We start from the raw sequence: 21539 nt of genomic DNA, 5'->3' as shown, positions 1-21539 counted from the left end.
AACTCTATGTCCTGATATACCGTGCGATAGGTATAGAATAGTAGTTGCAGCACTCGAATAATAATTTTGGGTGATTAAATGATGCGGCATGCAGTTATGCATGTGAAAGAACAGATAAGATGAACGTAATGGTTTCTAGTCAGCTAGTTAGAGGCATCCACAGACATGATAGGCGATTTTGAAATGAAAAATCTATGTTATGACAACAAAAATTGCTGACCTCGACTAAGTGAATGAATGAAATATTAGATCAAAATGACATGAAAAAAGATCGGAACGAACTCACTTAAAGCAGGAAAATTTCACGTTTTTGAATAGTAAAAATATCCCAATGAGTTCTCGTTGTCATTATGTGGAGTGGAATCTTCATAAATGATAATTTGTTCGGTGATATGATTGCGAAAATGTCATAATTTAATGACAGCACGAACAAGATTAATAGTTCCACATTCGGTCATGATATGGACGATAATGTAATATTAAGCATATTATGATAATTTGGATCGTAATGGAACAAACCGACGAATGGATCAATGAGAATAGTCGACATGAGGACAAAGTAACAATAAGATAATAAGATTTGTGCATGTCCATGTTGTGCTGCACAGGCTTTGCTGAGTGCGTCGGATTAGAGATTGAGCTGGACCCGTTGAGTGTGTTCGTCGAATGCATCAAGTGTAGAAACCTCTCCATCGACGTAGCTTGCTGCGTTAGTTTCGTCGTCGGCGGGCTTACCATTTTAGAGCGTACCAAGAAATGTTATCGCCTATTCTCGTATATCATCGTCGACTTAAATCGCGTTATCCAATAACGGAATTAAATAAGTCGAATGACGAAAACTGATTTGCGAATACATATATTTTGTACATGAAGCGAATGAAACAGAAAGCAAAATGACACGTAGTGAAGATGGCTGGGAAGCCAACTCCATCTTTGTCAAGCGTTCCTCAATATTTATAGTCAGACAAAATAAAGATACAGACATGTGATTAATGGGATAAGAAGGGCACACACATATACGCTCATATAAAAACAGTCTAGATTGATAAGCGAATAAATAACAAGGTCAAAGTATGGCTCAAGAAGAATGAATAAAATGGGATGTCCGAAAGCTAGAATAAGGTACATGGGCTTGGCATAATAACTGACACTACAATGTACAAATTATGCAAAATCATAAAAAATTCGAATTATAACAGAAAATAATTACAAAATAAGTTCTTGTTAGCTGTCTTCATACTGGTTCACTTTCTATTCTTTCTATTGTTTACTGAAGACTTGAATATTTTGATGAAGCAGTTGATAAAACAGTGACCTTGACAGCTATTTACATTTCGAAGCTGAATTGCCCTTCTCACATCGACACTAGGATTGTTTGCAGAAGTAAAGTATGTGAACAAGCCAACCAAGTCTTGGCGTGATACCATTCTCTGAATTAAAGTGGATGCCACTTCTTGAACAGAAACAATAATTTGTGTATATTCTTGATCTCCTTATTTTGGGGAAGATTTTATCCGCTTTGAAATAAATTTTGGAAAACCGCCATAGGAATTTTGGGCACTTGGCACAAGAAAACCCAAAATTTCCCCATGTTTGGAAAAATCCCCGAATTTTTTAGGAAAATTTGGGGTTTTCCTCATTTTCTCCAGAATATTATAACACTTTGGATTTGCTTCCCCAAATTTCCCCAGACATTGGGAAAGACTAATAAATTTCTTACAGCTCTTGGGGAAGCCCAAGAATTTACCCAGAAATCTCGAATGTTTCCCCAAAATATGGAGGTTGGGTTAATACTTTGTTCACGTAGAAATTCTCTATCAGCTGTAATTGTATAACTTTTTCGGTAAGACTCTGATTTATGGACGAGCCAATCAGAAGCGTTTGAGGACTTTCAAGGTCATGGCGCTAACATCAATAGAAAATGCTCACATTCGTTCGTTTTACAGCAGATTTTAGAGAAGAGGTGATTTTTGAGCAACAGTTGGGATTATTAAGAAGTTCCTGTATCTGTGACTGCGGCAATCAACTGACTGCAACACGATGTGCAGACTACCGTGATGACATTAGATTTCGTTGTTTTATATGTTAGAAGATAAAATCTGCTCGAACTGGCACTTTATTCGCTCGATCACGACTCAGACTAAGGCAAATCATAATTTATGGACGAACCAATAAGGTATAAGATAATAGGCTTCATATATTGGCGCGAAACTCACTCATCCAATTTGGTTAAATAGTTTTGGCATTATAGCTGATGTCAGTTCGTGATGAAAACCCGAAATCTAATCCGTGACGTTAATTATCAACTGTAAAACAATTCTAATTCCTCACACAGGTTTAGAACCCTCCTGTGGTCATATATATTAGGTGGACACTCTCAAGGTCAGTCTAGCTTAGCTCATAGGTCGTCCATAAATTATAGTCTCACCCTTGTTGCTCTATGGACATCTCTTAAACTAGAAATTAAACTGGGAATGTTTTCAAGTTCAAATAAGATCCACGTTTTTAGTCCCCAATTACTTAGACATAAGTACTCACCTGTCACATAAGTTTTCCTAATGTAGCTTTATAATGTGCACTTGGATGATGTCTGTTAACAAGTTTATCGAGATTACTTCATATTCTGTCGACCATATCAGTCAGTCAGTAACAACGTAGAACTTCGTACGTACGTACATCAGTTCGAGTTGCCACACCACATTAGCACAGAGATGCACTTGTCGATTCAATCCCGTAGTGGTAGAGGTAATCAGAGTATAAGCAGTAATCGGGAAGATTAGGGTTTGGAGATGTTATTTAAAGAGTATAATCCAGTGAAAGAGATTTGGAAAGAGGAAAAAAAGGGACATGAAGAATTCAGAAGATTAGAATTTGGGAGAACACAGAGAGTGGATGCACCTGCGCCATTGCAAACGATTTTGAGCCATGTCATTCAGGGTCTCTAACCATCGGTTGCTGTCATCTCGCGGTCCCCAACCAGGTAGTCTACACCTACCAACATGACTCAGTTCACTTGTCAGTGACTTCATGGACTTGTGCCATGTTTTGGTTTGGCCGCCCCTAGCTTTCTTCCAACCTACTCCTATACCACTGAACATAGCACGTCGAGGCAGTCGGTCGTTGGGCATACGTAACACATGTCCAAGCCATCTCAACTGATGAAGTTTCACTACTTCATCAATTGATTTGCCATCCTTACCTAGTACCCGTTTCCTAACAACTGTGTTACTTACTCGATGGTCCCATGATATATGAGCAATGTTTCGAAGACACCTATGATCAAATACTAGCAACCTACGAATATCCTCTACTCTTACCGGCCATGTTTCACTCCCATAAAGTAGGACGGAACGAACTGCTGCGCAGTAAACACGTCCTTTGGTTGATAGACGGATATCTCGCCTACGCCATAAATGACGCAAGTTGGCAAAAGCTAGTCGAGCCTTCTGTATCCGTGCTGAGATTTCGTCACACACTAAACCACAAGGGCTGATGAGACTTCCAAGATAAGTGAAGCGGTCGACACACTCAACTACTTCACTCCCTATCACTAGTCCGGGTGTCGATGTAACCCAATCCTGAAGCAACATTTTGCATTTCGAGGGAGAGAATCGCATCCCGAACATGCTTGCATTGTTGCTTAGAGTAGCCAGAAGACTCTGCATTTTGTCAGTGTCTTCACCAAATAAAACGATGTCATCAGCATATTCTAAGTCAACAAGTGAACCTCCTGGTAGAAGTTCAACCCCTGTATATTTAGATGAGGAGAGTGTTATCTCTAAAAGTACGTCAATGACAAAGTTGAACAAGAATGGGGAGAGTGGACAGCCCTGACGAACACCACTTGAGGTGATCAATTCTGATGACAGTTCACCATAAGCTCTCACTCGACCAGTTGTGTTCGAGTAGAGAGCCTTTATAAGGTTAGTGTACTTCTTTGGTACTCCTTTCAGTGACAAACACTGCCATAGAACCTCACGATCAATCGAGTCGAATGCCGCCTTAAGGTCGAGAAATACTACCATTGTGGGGCGTCTGAATGTGTGTCTGTGTTCTAGAACCTGACGTAGTGTGAATATCTGATCTATACAACCACGTCCAGGTCGAAAACCGGCCTGGTTTTCTCTAGTCTGCTCTTCACGAGCTTTAGTTAGACGTCGAAGTATTATTGAAGCTAATATTTTAGACACTATATTAGTCAAACTGATTCCTCTGTGATTGTCACAAGAGGACTTTTGTCCTTTCTTAAAAACTGGCACAATCAGTGATTGAGACCAGTCAGATGGGATTACGTCCAGTTCCCAAATTCTACCTAAGACCTCGGTTAATCTCATTGCTAATACTGGACCACCATCCTTAAAAATCTCAGGAGTAAACCTGTCAGGGCCTGCTGCTCTCCCTCGTTTCAGATTTCCTATGGCTTTTTCAACTTCGTAAAGAGACGGAGGACCTACATTAACTTGCCATTCAGGTTGACTGGAGATCGTGGGAAACCGAAGTGTGGCTGAAGGCCAGTTGAACTGATCCCTAAAGTGTTCTGCCCATCGATCCAATCTCCTGGATTGAGAATGAATAATATGTCCATCTTTCTCTGAGATTGTTTCGCTAACGGTCGGGTTCCTAATTCCGGTTTCCTTAACGAGTCTGAACAATTGTCTGCTATTACCTATTGCCACTGCCTTTTCCATCTCTCTTGCTTTCGCTACCCACCACTGTTCGCGATCATTGCGTAGACTTCTTGTCAGCTTGCGCTTAAGCTGACTCCGCTCTTCATTATGTTCAGAGCCAGGTGGAATGTGTTTCCGAGCATCTATCAGTGAGATAGATGCTGCTGAGATCCAGTGTTGCTCCCTAACCTTCTGGTTTACCTTACTAGCAGATATCACTGCTGTTTCCACAGCTTTTCGGATATCATTCCATGCTGCATCGGGGTGGGCATCACATACATGGCTGCCTAACTGTTTTCCTAGTTGTTCCTGAAATATACTCTTAGCTTGACTATCATTAAGTAGGGCCCTAAGAGGTTTCCTTGCAGGATCTTTCCTACGTCCAGTAAGATGCAAGCAAATACGCGCTCGCACTAGAGCATGATCTGAATCTAGGCATGTGCTCCAGAATGAGCGACAGTCTTCTATCGAGCCCCTCCATCGGTGGCTGATAGCGATGTGATCCAGTTGGGTCCAACGTTGGGACGAATTAGGGGTCGCCATGTTAAAAGATGTTTTTCCTTATGCTTAAAGTTAGTATTTGCAAGAAACAGGTGTTTATCTGAGCATAGCTGCAACAGACGGTCGCCATTATCTGTTCTTTGAGCCACGACACCATAGGATCCACCTAGGTGTCTTTCCTTATCACTTAGTTTGCCTACTTGAGCATTAAAGTCACCGGCCACTATTACTACATCCGAGCGCCTAGCTTTTCGGAGAAGGTCCGAAAGCTTTCTGTAAAACTCATCTTTTACATCATCTGAGCTGCAGTCAGTGGGAGAATAGGCAGAGACGACGAAGAGGCAACGACGAGTGTCCCTATCTTTCCGGATTCTTACTGTTCCGTTCAGTCGGACAGCGCACAAACGACTGTCTACTGGGATCCACTCTAAGAGAGCTAGTTCTGCCCTAGAACTCAATGCTATACCTACGCCGGCGAGGCCACGGGAAGCAGAATCAGGGCTTCCAGATACACGAAGCGTAAATCGAGTCTGTTCTTTATTTTGGCATGGTGAGGTCAAATGAATGACGCTACTTGGATCCTGTATGCGCGTTTCGGAGACGCAGCACACATCGATGGCGCGAGATTCTAAAGTTTTAGCTAAGGAAGCCTGCTGTCCTATTTGGCAAAGTGTTCGTACGTTAAAAGCTCCTACGTGTAGTTTAGAGCGTGGTTTCAGGAGACCAGGAATGGCGTTCCACGTACTCGAATCGTTTGCCCTAGCGGTGCGAGGTGATAAAGAGATGTGAGGAGGGTTAGTCGGGAGGATAAGAGAAGTATTAGGAGGTGTAGGAAGGATTTGAATGTGACCACCTTGGTCTCTTGTGCTGTTACGGGTATGAGGGCTGATGTCACTTCCCGGCTGCCCACACCGTGGAAGGGTATTTCTTGAGGGACCTGAAAAGGAAATTGGATTAGTGTTGGTCTTGACGACCTGGGAGCGTGACCGCAGAGCCCAAGGGACAACTGCTTGAGGCCGGTCGCGCACGGCCTTTTTGTGGAAGGTTTTTGACGTGTTAGCTCCGTTCTTCAAGGGGCCTTACCGCCGGAGACGGAAATCCGTGAGGTAAGGTGAGGTGTGACATTTTTAGGGTCGACCTTTTCTAACCCCACCCCTCCTTGTGGGAAGGCAGCATCGCTGTCATGCTGGTTGTCCGAGGGAAACACCTTACTGCTGTCACACCTCTCTACAGTCAGCAGTACGACTTCGCCCTCAGACCTTGAGTTGCTGCTTTTAGTCTTACCGTTCGCCAATCGACCTGCCTGGCATGGTAGAACCTGCAGGAACATATGTTCCAGCCAATATAGCTCGGTTGGGTCATCACGATAGGCAAGCCCGATCACCGCGTCAAGGTAGCAGCTTCGATCGGGTCGACCATATAAGTCTATTCGTTTACAAGTTACTTCAGTCGGCTGAATACCGGTTATTTTCTCTGCGTATCAGTACTGAAGGATACAATCTTAATTCATCGTGATTAGACAAAACAGTTTAAAACCAGAATGTCAATTATCTTTTATCTCTTTGTCAAAAAAACTTCTCCGTAGTGATCAATCCCTGTTTTGACCTCAGAGCGCTGCGATTATAACCATTAAATGGTTTTTATTATGAGATCTTGAGTTTATTTGGGTGTTGGAAAATTGGACACAATACTTCCAAAAGTTTTGTCAAAGAAAACATGCATAGCACGTCATTTCTTGAAAAAAAAAATTTTATTGTTAAAAGTGTCCTAAACATATCTTACAAACATTTAATCAATATTCATAAATAACTGATACTGTATCACTACCTTTCTCCTGAATTAGATGGAGAGACTATAATTTACGGGCAAACCAATCGAATTTCAGTTAATAGGTTTTGAATTTCGGCACGAAATTCATCCATCCACTTGACTATATAGCATTTTAGCATCATAGCTGATATCGGTTCTTAGTGACAACTCTAATTCCTAAAGTTAACGTCCAGCTGCAAATCCTAATTCTTCACACTAATTTGTAACCCTCACTTAGTCCTAGTAGGCAGGCGGACACCCTTAAGGCCACTAGCATCACTCAAAGGTCATCCATAAGTTATAGTCTCCCCAAATGTTTTGCAATCATTTATGCTGCTACTACCACTTTTTATATCCATCTTGATAGTTTCATATCGTTGTGCCTATGGGTTTTAAGTACCTGAACCATTGTACATATGTGCCAAGCTCTGTGTTTCTTATGTCCGACTGACCGTGACAAAAGCAACCAAGTACAGGTAGACCCATTTTGGATTGGCAGTAACCCTGTAATATAAACTGTTACGTTCGTTATTCTGTTCCGTTGGATTGATGCTACCATGCTATTTAGATCAAATGTACATGAAGGAGGCTTTAGATCTCTACTCCAGTGACCAGAAGTGGAGTGCTCGAACCACCGAGACATAAACCGTTGGACTTATATTATTCATCATATTTATTCCCGTATAAGTTTCTTGTCCTTCTAGGATAAAAAGCGGCACTGCTCCGTCGTTGATATTGCAGTTATATGTATGTTAACGAATGCTAGTCAAAGGTGATACATATATTTAAATATCTACGATCGAGCTACTACATACTTAATAACGTCCTACTTTCATTTTTATGTATACTAGGAGTTTTGGCTTTAACATCGTCACAAATGCGATTATCGCGTGGCAATTACTTCCTACGTCAAAAATGCATCATTTTTCGTCAAAAGTGTAAATTGACGGAAAACGGTCCCATTCGTGTACGTTTCGCTCCAAGTCCTACAGGTTTTATGCATTTAGGCGGTTTACGTACTGCCTTATTTAACAAGTTGTTTGCTGTGAAACATTCGGGGAAATTCATACTACGTATTGAAGATACGGATAAGGTAAAGTAATTATTCCTACATGCTTATTCAGTAGTCCAGAGTTCAACCATATGCTAAGGACGATATTATCGAGTCGCTTCACTGGTCTGGACTAACTCCTGACGAAAGTCCAACCACTGGTGGAAATTATGGTTCGTACATTCAAGTATGTTCGTTAGAATTTTGTAAAATGCCCTTATCATAAATGGTCACTATTTGGAGAAGTTTAGTCTGAAGTTCATTCTTGTGTTGTTGCTCAACAAGTACGGTACATATGTGTATTTCGATCACTTTACACGTCAGGTAATGATAGTACTTACCCACTTGAATCAGTCGGATCATGTTTTACTTTCTCAATCGTGTTGAAACAATTTTGATAATATTTTGTGCACTAATTATGCCACTGGTCAGTTTTCAAGACTCCTGAAGCATGTATCAATAGCCACAGAAACAAATTGCTTATCTGAATATTAGCTTTTTCACTTGTTTTTTATACTTTATTGATTTTTATGTAGTCACTTAGAGGGTAGGTAATTTTAATTGTTATTACTGATAAAATATCTTTATCTTACAATGTCATATACTTCTGTTGTTGCTTTCATTGCGGCTCAGATTAATTGATTTTTCCGACCCCTAGTAAAAGTGGCATTCAGTGCTCGAACTTGCCAATGAAGCAGTACTAATATTCTTTACAATAGCATCATGTATATGGAATATTGGAATATGAACATGGTTACCTAGTCTTAGTATGTGTAGCAAAAATATTTTATTTGTTCCAGTGGCTATAGTTTTCTCCTTTCTGGATTAAGAGCTGGTAGACCAAAATGTAACATAAGTTCATTCAGTCGTTGACTGTTGGTATAAATTATGTCGGTCGATGCTAACTTACTGGCTGTGGTCCACACAATACCTGTGATCATTGACATGGCGCCAAATCGGTCACAATCGCTCAGTTGTATTTATTCATTAGTCATCTGTAAATCGATGTAGTTTCTTTTTATTCGTCGGGAAACACACTTTACTGTGATAGTTATTGTTTACTATGTGCTTATAGTTCTTATAATCATTATACCTGAATTTGGATTGAATAGCTACTTGTGGAGTTTTTTCAGTGAATGATTGAAGGTATCCGTTTACATACCGGGTGTACACATTTAATAACTTACTAGTTTGATAAGGTTTAGTGAAAATAAAGTGTATCAATTGTATATATCCTTATGCTATGATCTCCTATTACGACCCAGCTACTCTTATTACTTAGTATTCGGACACTACGTCACTCGACTAGTCGCAAAATCAGAACAGGGTTGGACAGGAAGGTAATTATGCTCTAAATAAACAGGGTGAAAGGGGACTATGAGTCACAGTAAAAAACACGTTAATATGTTTATAATTTTATGCGAGAAGATTCTAGAGTCTTCTCCAATTATTCTCTTGCATCTATTGACCTAGAAAGGACCAGTCAGAATGCTTGAATGTAGTCCTTCACGGAACATGCTTTAATTCAATATACACCCCGTTAACACTATCTATTTACGGGAATAATTCTAAATTGTAAAGGTTAGGTTTATAAATCTCTTTATTTAATCATAAAAATCACTTGTTATAATTCTTCATACACCCTCATTAGATAGTCATCGTCCTACGTTGTAGCTGACTGACTGGATAGTAATTCTCCTACAATTCGGCTTATGATACCTTATTTTCAGCTCTTTATAATCATTCACACAAGTTAGGTATCGTATTAACTTTGTTATGGATTGAATTTAACAATCACCTGCAATGTTCATCTAGGTTTACGTTTATTTGATAACTATTTCCAGTGTAAGCATATCTTTAACATCAAAAGCTTGTTGTATTGACATGAAAAATATTATTTCCACATCATTTTCTGTTTTCTGTTGGTCTTTTAGTCGGAAAGAAGACCCCTGTATTCATCTATTGCTCAAAAGTTAATTGATGAAGGATTTGCTTATCGATGCTTCTGCTCTTCAGAACGACTAGCTATCTTACGCAAGGAACAAAGTCGTCGTAGGGAACCTCACCGTTATGATAATCGTTGCCGTAATTTATCTCAAAGGGAAATCGACGAAAACTTATCAGCTTCTCGGCCATATGTTATTCGGTTCAAGGTTTGTTATTGGTCTCATAATAATTTACAGTCGTTTTTAAGTTTGAAAAACCATTAAGTGTTGTATTTTCGGAAAACAACATATTAAACTGCGGTCACAAGAGGCTTTTACACCAACCGACTTTCGGGATATTCAAACTACTAGCCTGAACTGATCGTTTTCATCTCCGAACCCGAAAGTCCCGAGTTCTACGTTATTTTCAATCATGGTTCCACGAAACAGTAAAACAGCTTTTTCAGTCCTTCACAGTTTTCAGTGTTTGTTCGTCTAATTAAGTTTCCTGGTATTATAATCGTAAATGCTAAAAAACGTATGATTGATTAAAAATTCGTAATAAGTGTGAACAGTTACACACCATTGAAGAATCGTAATTTCATTAGTTGTCAACCATCAGTCTACGTCTGAAAATCATTTTACTTCCCATTTAAAATAATAAGAGTTTTGAGTAACGTCAGATCAACGAATCATAATTCAAGAGGACAAGTTCTTTTTTTAAATTGATGTGTAAGAATGTACAATACTAGTGGACGAACTCGTAGATATCCAAGGTTTTACAGTTTATACGATCACTACCATTTTAGTATCGTGTTATATCGCACAGCGTATTAAAAGACATATGTAAAAGTTATGTTTGAATTAGTCGGTATTAAAATTAAAAAGTGAATTTCACGTTCATGATGTCTCATATACCAAAAGAAAGCGCCATAAGTTAAAAGATCATCAAAGAAAAGGGGGGCAAGAAGGAGTTGATTAGTTTTAATCAATAGACTTATGTCACATGCAAAAGTTCAAAATAAAATAGTAGAAATGTGTCTTATTTTCCGAAATTCGCATGTATAATCCAGTGGTAGTCATTCACTTGACCTCACGTAGTCAATATGGACAGATTACACGATTTACTCTCCGCGTATCTTGGATCCAAAATGATAGAGAGCACAGCATATGTCACTAGGGCGATATCCCATAATCATAGCTAATAAACCCTGTTGTTCAACATGACATTGAAGGCACCAAACACGTGATTTAGAGTACAGTTTCAGGAAACCAGGAATAACACTTCTTAAATTCAAACAGTAACACTGATGGTACATGGAGATAATGATGGAACTATGACAAAAGGTTTGATATAGGGATGAAGAAGTGACGAAACTTTAGAAATTATGTTTCCTACTAATTGGGGTATTATAAGAATATCATTATTTTACTTTTTTTACCCGTCTACATCATTCGATCATTATCTATTCCATAGTACATTTTGAGGTTTTTGATGCGTTATATATATATGAATTTATTGATTTTTAACTGCATGAAGAACAGCAAATAAATGAATAAGATTTTTAGTACCTACTTCTTCATTCTTAATCAGCCCACAGATTTAAGAATATTAAATTCGTTGTAAACAAAATTAAAGAAATGGTAAAAGGAGTTAAGTGCAGTTTATAAGAGAAGATAAAGTAAATTACATGAACGATCAAACTAATTTGTAATTATCAGAAGCTAAAAATTAAAAAAAATATAAATTAAAAGAAAATAGCGCTGTTTTTTAAAAATTGTTAAGCAAACATCATTTAAAGAAATTAAAGTAATACTATTCATGGAATAATTGAAATTAGTGAATTTTAGTGGAAGATGTTAACATTTAATGAATTAGGGGAGATAGGTTTATGCAAAAATTGAAGGTAGAAAAGGTCAAACTAATAAAAAGATGAGAAGGTAACAATTAAATATGAAGGAAATGAAAGATAAAGTAAGAAAAACGCTGTTAAAATGTGTTTTTATATGCAGGCCTAACCTTATTTTGCCTACACTTAACGCTTCTTTTTATGCAAGTGAGATATATGTGCACAGCTTTCAGGAATCTTGGTTTTATGTTATGCATAGTATTGTATAAGCACAACGCTAGATGGTTATGCACGACTACATGTTTTGGAATAGAGGATTTTATATTTCAGCGTTGTCCTTCACTGAGTCACTTTGGGATTGTTCCCCAATGAATGACCTGTGTACATAGCTCTTCAAGGGCAGGTGGATGAGTAAATGCACATCAGTCAGTTAAGGTTACTTATCCCCTTACTCAGTTGTGTATCAGTGAGCGACTAGTATAGGATACTGGTAATGACTCTGCATCGAGCGTCCTAGCGACTTTGACCAGGTAATTACTTAAAGTTTACTCCGCAATATCACTTTTGACTTCTGGATTAGCGTATAATTTCTTCGGTACATTCATGATATTTGAATAACCCTTAGGATAATTAATACTTTCTTCAATGAACCGTTAAGTTACTTGTTCGATCGCATCGTCGACAGAAGAAACTAGGTAATTTATTCTTTTTGCGGTAAAACTGTGGTTTCAACTTTATGTTGTCTGTAAGCCACTCCTATCAGGACTATTGACATTTATTATTAGAGAAACGGTCATTTTTAAAATTTTTCTTGAATTTGTTTATGGAAATTGAAATCATTCTCACCAGTGACAAAGTTAACAAGTAGTAGTAATTGGCTTTTTTATTTCATGTATGAATGTAACTTCAGATACAAGTATTCCATTTTTGTTACATATTTTTGGATATTATACGTAGAAAATGGGGTTAAGAAAGACAATAGAGGATAACAGTTTTCTTGTTGATAATGAACATTATCTTCTACCAAGAGTTGACACGATTTTTGATATTGTATAAGGATAAGGCGTTAATTTTAGGTGAATGAGTCACTCACTTCTTTTATCTGGTAGGTTATTTTAATCACATTGGATTGGCAGTCAACAAATTCTACGGTGTTTTTTTCACCTGCCTGTTAATACCTATATTTATTTTCCACCGAGGATTTTTTAATTATCGAAATTATTTTATCTTTTATATGATTTCCTTAGATTGATAATTCACCAATAGAAGTAAATGACATCATTTATGGAAGTTCTGTCTTCAATTCACTCAATTCTGAAGGAGATTTTGTAAGTACCATTTTATTAACATTATTTCTTTTACTATCAGTACTGACAAGACTTATTGTTTTTCTATACAGTACGTGAATGAAAATGCCTTTAAACTTCCGCTAGTGTCTAATTTGACTACAGTGAATGGAGTAAGCGAACTCGTTGACTACCTAATTTATTATGGAAATCTCACCAACCTCGATAGACTATTGGTTAACAAAGTCTCGTCACAGATACTAAAAGGTATATGGATTTTTTCCACCTTACGCTATCACTAGTATTAGCGACATTTTCTTCTGCATAACACTGTTCTGTACTATTTTACAACTATAAATGAAGAAAAATGGCTTGATTGAGTATTTGATTAGTTGGTCATCTTTTAAGATTAAGGGTACAATTTTTAAAGGTTTTGAAGCATCGTTTTCTTTGTAAAGTGAATTATGTTAGCTGAATATTTCGAATTAATTATTCTGTTCTTATAACTTATCTGTTACACTAATTTTTCAGTTTCCTACGGACTTAAAGATTGAAACTGTTACAAAAAATATCAAGTATTTGATTAATCCTTTGATCATTGAAACAATGTTGTGGCTGGTCATTGAACTCCACATTTAGTACATTTTGGTAATAAGTTTCCTTGAATACGTTTACAAATTAATTTCAATTTGACTAAAAAGCGTGTGTTTACATTGTGTAATGTGAACATTTTGTAAGTATGTACTTTATCAGCTTGGCAATATATTTTTCTCATACAAGCATATAGTAGAATGACGTGTGGTCTTACAAAAATAATCAATAAGATATTTTGTACCAACTGTGTTTTCTTTGATTTATTTTATTGCTTCAAACAGATCATTGTGAAATCCGATGGTATGCCTGTTTACCATTTGGCCAACGTAATTGATGATCATTATATGGAAATCAGTCATGTTATTAGAGGATTTGTAAGTTTGTTATGTTTTTCCATTTCCCTTATTTTATTTCAATTAATGAGTGGCTTCAGCAATCAAAGGTTATTTTCACTAAACATTGAATTCAATAATATAATAGTGTGCAAAGGCTAATTTCCTCTATATCTAACTCCAATAAGTAGTATCCCGTTTACTGAGTATTTAAGCAGGCTAAATCTCCTAGTAGTATTATGACTTCGCTCAAAATTATTAAAAAGCCTGAATGCCAGTTTTAGAGCTGGTTTATTGTTAATGACTAGTAAAAATACGCAAGCGTGCAGAAAGCAGGCAACACAGGAAAACCAGTGAGAGTTTGTGTGTGAGTATTAAAAATCCATATATGTTTATGAGTGTTGTGCATAAGTTACTGATTGTTTGTGTGTTACACCCAATGGGAGAATAGATAAAGATTGATGTGCAGACATGCACTCAGTCAATTTTACATGTTTAAATTACAGCGAGTAGACAAATAATAAAATAGTTGAATTGGCTCACTACAAGTGATCACCTAGTATTCTAAAGCCTTTTCAAAAGTGGTCATTAGTATACACATATGGACATCATTAAGATAAAGTAAAATATGGCTAATTAGCATTTCAGTGCTCCCTACTGGTTTATAAAGGGAGTAGTATGAAAGTAACACGGTATTCACTTGACCAAAATATTTTGAAGTTGATCCCTAGCAGATCCGTGGACGCCAACTGTTAGGGAGTTCTACGTTGTGACGAAACATCTGTTCAGTGGTCTCAAGTTTTCAACGTTTATACAGTTGACATCGATCCGTGTTGAGAAATCTGCTTCAGTATTCAACGGACATTGAATATGTTATGCAGGCGATTGTTTAGAAATACCTTTAGATTTTTGATGGTGGTTGCAGTAGTTCTCCAGGTTTCAGCTCCGTACCGTAGAACTGTCTCGACGTTCGAATTAAAGATTCTGACTTTGATGTTGATTGACAGTCGTTTCGAGTTCCACATGTTCTTCAATTGTGCGAATGCTATCCTTGCTTTTCCAATCCTTGCATTTACGTCTGCATCGGGTCCTCCTTGTTCATTTATGATGCTGTTCAGGTATGTGGACGTTTCCAACTCTTTCCCGACTTCTCCATCAAGTGTGATTGGGTTAGTGTTCTCTGTGTTGTATTTGAGAACCTTGCCTTTTCATTTGTGTGTGTTGAGGCCGAATGATGCAGAGGCTTCTACTACACTGGTTGTTTTGACTTGCATTTGATCATGTGTATGGGAGGGAAGAGCTAGGTCACCTGAGGATTCAAAATCGTCTAGTTGCATCCAAGTTGTCCATTGTACTCCGTGCTTCCATTCAGATGTGGAGGTCTTTATAATCCAGTCAACCACTAGAAGAGAGAGAAAGGGTGAGTAGGCAGACTTGTCTGACTCCGGTCCTAACTTGGAATGTGTCTGTCAGCTGTCCTCCATACGTGATATTTCAATGTAATCCGTCTTATGAATCCCATATGATGTTGACGGTCTTCTCAGGTACACCATATTGTCGAAGAAGCTTCCACAATGTTCTCCGATGTACGCTGTCAAAAGCTTCCTCATAGTCAAGGAAGTTGGTGAAAAGTAACGAATTCCATCCAAACTATTGCTCAACAATGATCTGTAGTGTGGCAATTTGGTCTGTGCACGACCGATCCTTACGGAATCCGGTCTGTTGACCTCGGAGTTGGGCGTCTACTGAATCCTCCATCCAATTCAGAAACACTATTGAAAACTCTTCCTGGTACCGATGGTAGTGTGATGCCTCTGTAGTTCTCACATTTGCTCAGATCTCCTTTCTTTGGTATCTTGATGAGGTATTCTTTCTTCCAGTCAGTCAGTGGCACTTGTTCTCCCTCTTAAACCTTACTGAATAGAAGGTGCAGCATCTTTGCAGTTACTTCTAAATTTGACTTCACTGCTTCAGTTGGTATATTGTCAGGTTCCGCTGATTTCGCACATTTGATTTGACTGGTGATCAGCTTGATCCCTTTGATTGTTGGTGCAGTAACATTTATAGGAATGTCTGTGTGTGCTGCTTCGATGTGCGTTAGATTCAGTGGAGTTAGCCTGTTTAAGAGTTCCTTAGTGTTCTGCTCATCTGTTTCTCTGTTCTTGAATTTCAATGATTGGCTTGCCGTCTTTGTCTCTGACTGGTTTACTATATCTCCCCACCAGTTTCTTCGTTGTGTCATATAGTTGCTTTATATTTCCTTCTGTTACAGATTTTTCCACTGTCACTAATATGTCTTCCACGTACTTCTGATTTTCAGCTCTCATGCTCTTATTCACTTGCTTGTTTGCTTCAGTGTATTCAGCTTGTGTCTTGACTTTCTCCGTTCTTGTTAGTCTGTTGTTAATTGCTGTCTTTTTGTTCTTCTTTTCTTAGATCTTGTCCAGGGTTTCGACAGAGATCCATTCGTTGTGATGATGATTCCTCTTGAAGTCTAGCATTTCCTAATACGTTGAAATTAGTGCTTCTTTCATCTCTTTCCGAATGTTCTCCATAATAGTTTCTTCTTCTTCCAGCAGATCTTGTAAATCTTCGAACTTGTTGTTGAGAGCTATCTTGAATTAGTTGAGTTTGTCAGTATCTCGAAGGGATGTTGTATTAAACCTTTGTAATGCTGTTTGTCAGTTGTCTTCTTTAGCTTCATTTTCATCTTGGCAACTACCATGTGATCTGAAGCTATATCAGCTCATCTTGTCCTCACGTCTTCCTCTCATATAAAATCTGACTTATAATTTTGCAAGTTCTGCGCTGCCTGAAGCCTTCGACAGAGTTTACCATCACTTACTATTATCAACTATCCATCTTCCTAGTATTGATTCATCTGTTTCCACAGTTTTGTTGTCCGATCATGAAAGAGCCATCAAACGCTCAAGTGAATTCAGTAATCCTCTCTTACTTAAATCTATGTGGTGTAAATACTCATTTCATATGTCAAAATTTATGGTATGCTAATTTAATGTCATTTACATCTCTACCTAAAATATCTTTAATTTTGCATATATTCTTACCCTGAAATATAGGAATGGTTTACTTCCACGCCTAAGCATTTGATGCTATACAAAGCTTTAAATTGGTCACCTCCACAGTTTGCACATCTTCCTCTGTTACTTTCCAGGTTAGTGGTAAACATTTTTTAGTTTCTTAAGACTTAGAGTAGGCAATCACTATGTATGTATTCGTCAGAATATGGTTTAGGGATTTTAGTTGTTTTAAACATAACTGTAATCATTTGTTCTGAATCGTTTCATCTACTTCGGTTCGCGCAGATGAGTTCCACCTTTAAGCTATTGCACCGGTCGTAATATACAAACCGGTAAATAACTTCTTAAGTGTAGCGCACAAAACGGTCAAAAAATTAGTACATACTTGTTTGTCGAGTTAATTTGAATAATTATACAGCGAATAAACATTTCTCTTTTCTGTCATATCAATTTAGTTCAGGTGGTAAACTGTCTAAACGTAGTCCAGAATTCTCTCTTATCGGTAGTGTTCACAGTTTGCGTAAGGCTGGTTATATGCCGTCTGCCGTATTGAGTTGGTTGACATCCACCGGAGGTGGCGTCTGTCATGATGATTCTAACGAAAAGGGCGACTTTTCGAATAAGTGGAGGCCTGAATTTGAATTCTCTGAATTAGTTTCTCGAGTAAGTTACAATTTTATATATGGGTTCTTTCCTGGTTCTATATGCTTGATTTTAATTTTCTAAACTCCTATGATATCTTCCGCTTTTTACCCTTGTCGTTTCCGTCGAACAACGTTAAAAACCGGAATCCGAAAGTTTAAATATATCAGTCCTACTTGTTCACGCACACAAAATCACCTCTCCAACACACTTTTGTGTTTTGTCAGGGGACTAAAACATCTATCTTGATAAGTATGCAAGATACTTTTAGACTGTTTGAAAGCTAGGGGATCGTCAATCGGATATTTTTCAAGCCTTATCTGGACATGCATTTACTTTGTCTTTTAAATTGTTGTAAATACGATCGATAATTTGTCACAAAATACTACCCTTGATTTGTGGATCACACTAGCTTTTTCGATCACCATAAATGGTGAGCATAATTAGAAGGGAGATTTACTAAGCGTTTGTGCAGCAGTTATAGAAAGTGAAAGATTTTTTCCAGTATAGACTACTGAATGTCTTGAACTATTAAGGCAGTGTTCTAAAGAAGATAATTTTTTTAAGTAACCCATCGACAGACAGCGCGTAATTACATATTTTAAGAGAAGACGAGTAAAATGATGGACGAAACACTGAAATTAAATCCAACTGAATTAGATAGAACTGGTATGGTTCAAAGCTGAGCACATATACTTATACTTGGTGAGTTACATTGCCAAATGAAACCAGAAAAGTACCCATATCTTCCATATTTTATAAGGAAGTCGAAGAAAACCAGCAAATTTTCTTGGATCATCTGCAATCACCTGATAAAATTATTGTAACAAAAGTATTGCTATTTTTGGTGCGAGTAGCACTGCTCAGTTAGTTTGTCAGTGAAAACACCAAAGTCATTACAATATGGCAACATCCCATGCAAATGTATTCTGAAGTTCATCAATAAAACACTTTAAACTTCATTTCATCGAATGCAATAAATTTTAATACATATTTCTGGTTTTATATGAACTAGCTTGAAACGTACCATTTAATTATTCCATATAGTTCAACTTAAGTAATATCAATCGTCATAACGCTCATTTATCAACAGATTTGTTAAAAATATGCGGCCAATTTCATTTTGATAAAGCTGTAAACAATGCATTGGATTATTGTATAATGCATCAAAAGCAAAGTAATCAGACCACTTATAAAACTCCACAAATACTAGAAACAATTAAAGAATATCTGCAGTCAAATGTAGAAAACCTATCGATCGGTAAAAGGTAAGACGCGCAGTATTTTAATGTCGTAATTGCATTTTAGCTCAAGTGATTTCATTAAGTTTCCGTTTTATTAACCATTTGTCATTTTGGCTATATTTTCGATAGGCAAAAATAGAAGAAATGTTTAGTCACTTTGTGCTTTCACTTAAAACTTGGAGTACTGTCCAAATTCATATGTTCTGACAGAACCCTATTATCCAGTATATTTTTGTACTGTCTATATTCTTAATCGAGCGTTCTTGGACCTACTATAACATTATGTCATTCTAGTGAAATTCAGAAGCCTTATAGTTATCACTTTAAGTTCTTACTAAACTTTACTAAGTTTCAATAACTTTCTTATGTTTAGCAGTTACACCATACTATTATTGTAGTCTATTAGGGCGGTTAATTGTAAAGCGAGGCGACTGCTGGATCCTAGTCTCAATAGGGTAGTAAACATACCATATAGTTATCAGAAATGTAAAGCACAAACCTAGACTCCATCACTAGCCATTATCAAAACATTTCTGCCTTATGTCCAGCTAGCAACCACGACCACCTTACATTAGCTATCTCATCTACGCACGTAAGGGATGCATATAATTAAGAGTTACTGTTTCTCATACAACTTACAGTATTTACTAGTCTTCAACAAGATTTATTTTTTACTGTTTACAGTTCTAAAATATATTTGGAAATATGCTAACCAATAGAAATTACGCCTACAGATTTGGAATTCAATTAATGAGTGGAAGTCATCTAAGACAAGATGAATAAAATGAAAAACCAAGCTTAATCTATTGTTAGTGACTTATAAGATAAACGTGTACATTAATCACAAATAGAAAGCAGAAATTCAATGGATTGTGAAAGGCGTTTGAATCATAGAAATACCACATGGATGTAAGGTGATATCAATGAAACTAGGGTCAGTTGTGTACAGTCATCGTGCCAGTATCTGGTAGCGATAACGCTTAATTGTACCATTCTCAATGGCTTTTAACAGACGAATACTAGACTTGAGGATACTTAGAAACCATTATAGACTTGAAAGGGCGGTGTAAAGTATGGTCTACTCACTCACTAATTTTCGCACATTTTAAATACAATTTTTTAAGCAATTTCACGCGTGAATAAGTATTGTTCCTTGCTATTGTACAGACTACTATTTTTGCCTTAATATTTATATTTGTAGTCAATCTGCTCAAAATGATTTGCGTGTGTTGAAACGATTGCAACTCTTGAAATGTCGTATTCACTGTTTAGATGACTTAGTCGACCCCGATAATGGTTTCTTATTTATGTGGAAGTCTCCAGATTTAGCTACTTGTGAAGGCGTTATCACTAAAATTTCTATCAAAATACCTTTACAAGATATACTCAGATTGTTTGGATGTTTTGTTGAAGAAATGAATCATATTCTTCAGAAAGAACAAGTGAATGATAGCACAGATTTAAACTCCGATGTGATAACAACTTCCCTTCAGAGTGTCTGCGAACGTTCAGGAGTTGAACGTAAGACTGCATTGCACCTAATCAGATTAGGCCTTATAGGATTCGAGGTAAGTGCTTAAATGATTCTTCTGTAAAAAATCCAACTTTTTACTCTTGCGAGCAATGAAATATTGAGAGTGCACTAGTTTTTCACCCATAATACTTATCATTCGAAATTACATGCAGTTTTTGGGGTACGAACATAATATTCATCGCCTTAAAGTATAGTTATTATCTTTTGTGTAACTGTATGTATACACTATTAGGAATTTTCGCCTACTTATTTACCGATGAGTCAGTAATCTAAAGTTTGATTGAAATATAGTGGTAGCCAGCAGCTAGAAACGGTAATCAAAATGATGGAATTCATTAGATGATCAAACGGTCAAGTAGTTTCAAACTGGTGTTTAAAATAACTTTTTACGACCTACTGTGAATTATGTAGCATATATCAACTTATTGTTTTGTCCTAAGAGAGGTTTCATAATATCACGCGACCTACCGATTGTTGGCACTATCAATTTATTATCATTGCGAGATGTTTGACATTAGCAATAAGAAATTAATATGTCAACGAACGACACGCAGTTGAGTTTAGTGCGTCAATAACGATGTTAGCCTTGGATCATCCCAACGTATAAAATTTCTAATAATTGCCAGTACTTCATAATATAAATTATTACCTTTGAATATTCAGGTAGGGCCTCCTGTGGTCGAACTTATTCAATTGCTGTCCATACCAGAAGTGACTAATCGGATAAACAATATAAAGAATTTTCTAATACGGAACTGTTCTCAATCTCATGAAGCTTTGTAAACGTTCATAGCTGGTCTTACTATTTTTTTCTGATTTGTATATTTAACTGATTCCTACTTTAAGATCAATATAGTACTTCTTGAATCTAACTGCCTTCTATTATTGAACACTTTCATTAGATAATAACTCAGAAGTATCTTTCGTTAGGGTTAACCAAACATCTGTATAATTTACTATTAATTTATAATGCAGTGTTTGGTTTCTTCGCCCCTGTAATATCCTTGTAAGGAGTGTTGACTATGCTTCGAAAAATGGACAAATATTTAGCTAATATATCAAA

At 37.1% G+C, this 21539-nt stretch overlaps 1 protein-coding gene across 1 annotated transcript; it reads left to right on the top strand.

The window, feature by feature from the left end:
* The first annotated feature begins 1300 nt into the window (after positions 1-1300).
* EARS2 (Glutamyl-tRNA synthetase) lies at positions 1301-21463 on the top strand. The gene is made up of 11 exons (XM_051214687.1): positions 1301-1388; positions 7829-8070; positions 8105-8215; positions 9963-10181; positions 13051-13131; positions 13965-14057; positions 17096-17190; positions 17512-17719; positions 18746-18966; positions 20144-20510; positions 21140-21463. Exons 2-11 carry the CDS (start codon positions 7855-7857, stop codon positions 21257-21259), a joined length of 1731 nt encoding a protein of 576 aa, XP_051067869.1. The 5' UTR covers positions 1301-1388; positions 7829-7854; the 3' UTR covers positions 21260-21463.
* Positions 21464-21539: the final 76 nt, after the last annotated feature.

Source organism: Schistosoma haematobium, chromosome 2 (assembly GCF_000699445.3).
Source record: "Schistosoma haematobium chromosome 2, whole genome shotgun sequence".
Taxonomy (NCBI): domain Eukaryota; kingdom Metazoa; phylum Platyhelminthes; class Trematoda; order Strigeidida; family Schistosomatidae; genus Schistosoma; species Schistosoma haematobium.
Note: the sequence above shows the minus strand (reverse complement) of the source record. Positions and strands in the feature narration are given on the sequence as shown.

Coding starts and splice junctions, on each gene's coding strand:
- EARS2 (XM_051214687.1), top strand. CDS start 7,855: ATGCGATTATCGCGTGGCAATTACTTCCTACGTCAAAAATGCATCATT. Junction 10,182..13,050: donor CATATGTTATTCGGTTCAAG/GTTTGTTATTGG, acceptor TGATTTCCTTAG/ATTGATAATTCACCAATAGA. Junction 20,511..21,139: donor TAGGCCTTATAGGATTCGAG/GTAAGTGCTTAA, acceptor TTGAATATTCAG/GTAGGGCCTCCTGTGGTCGA.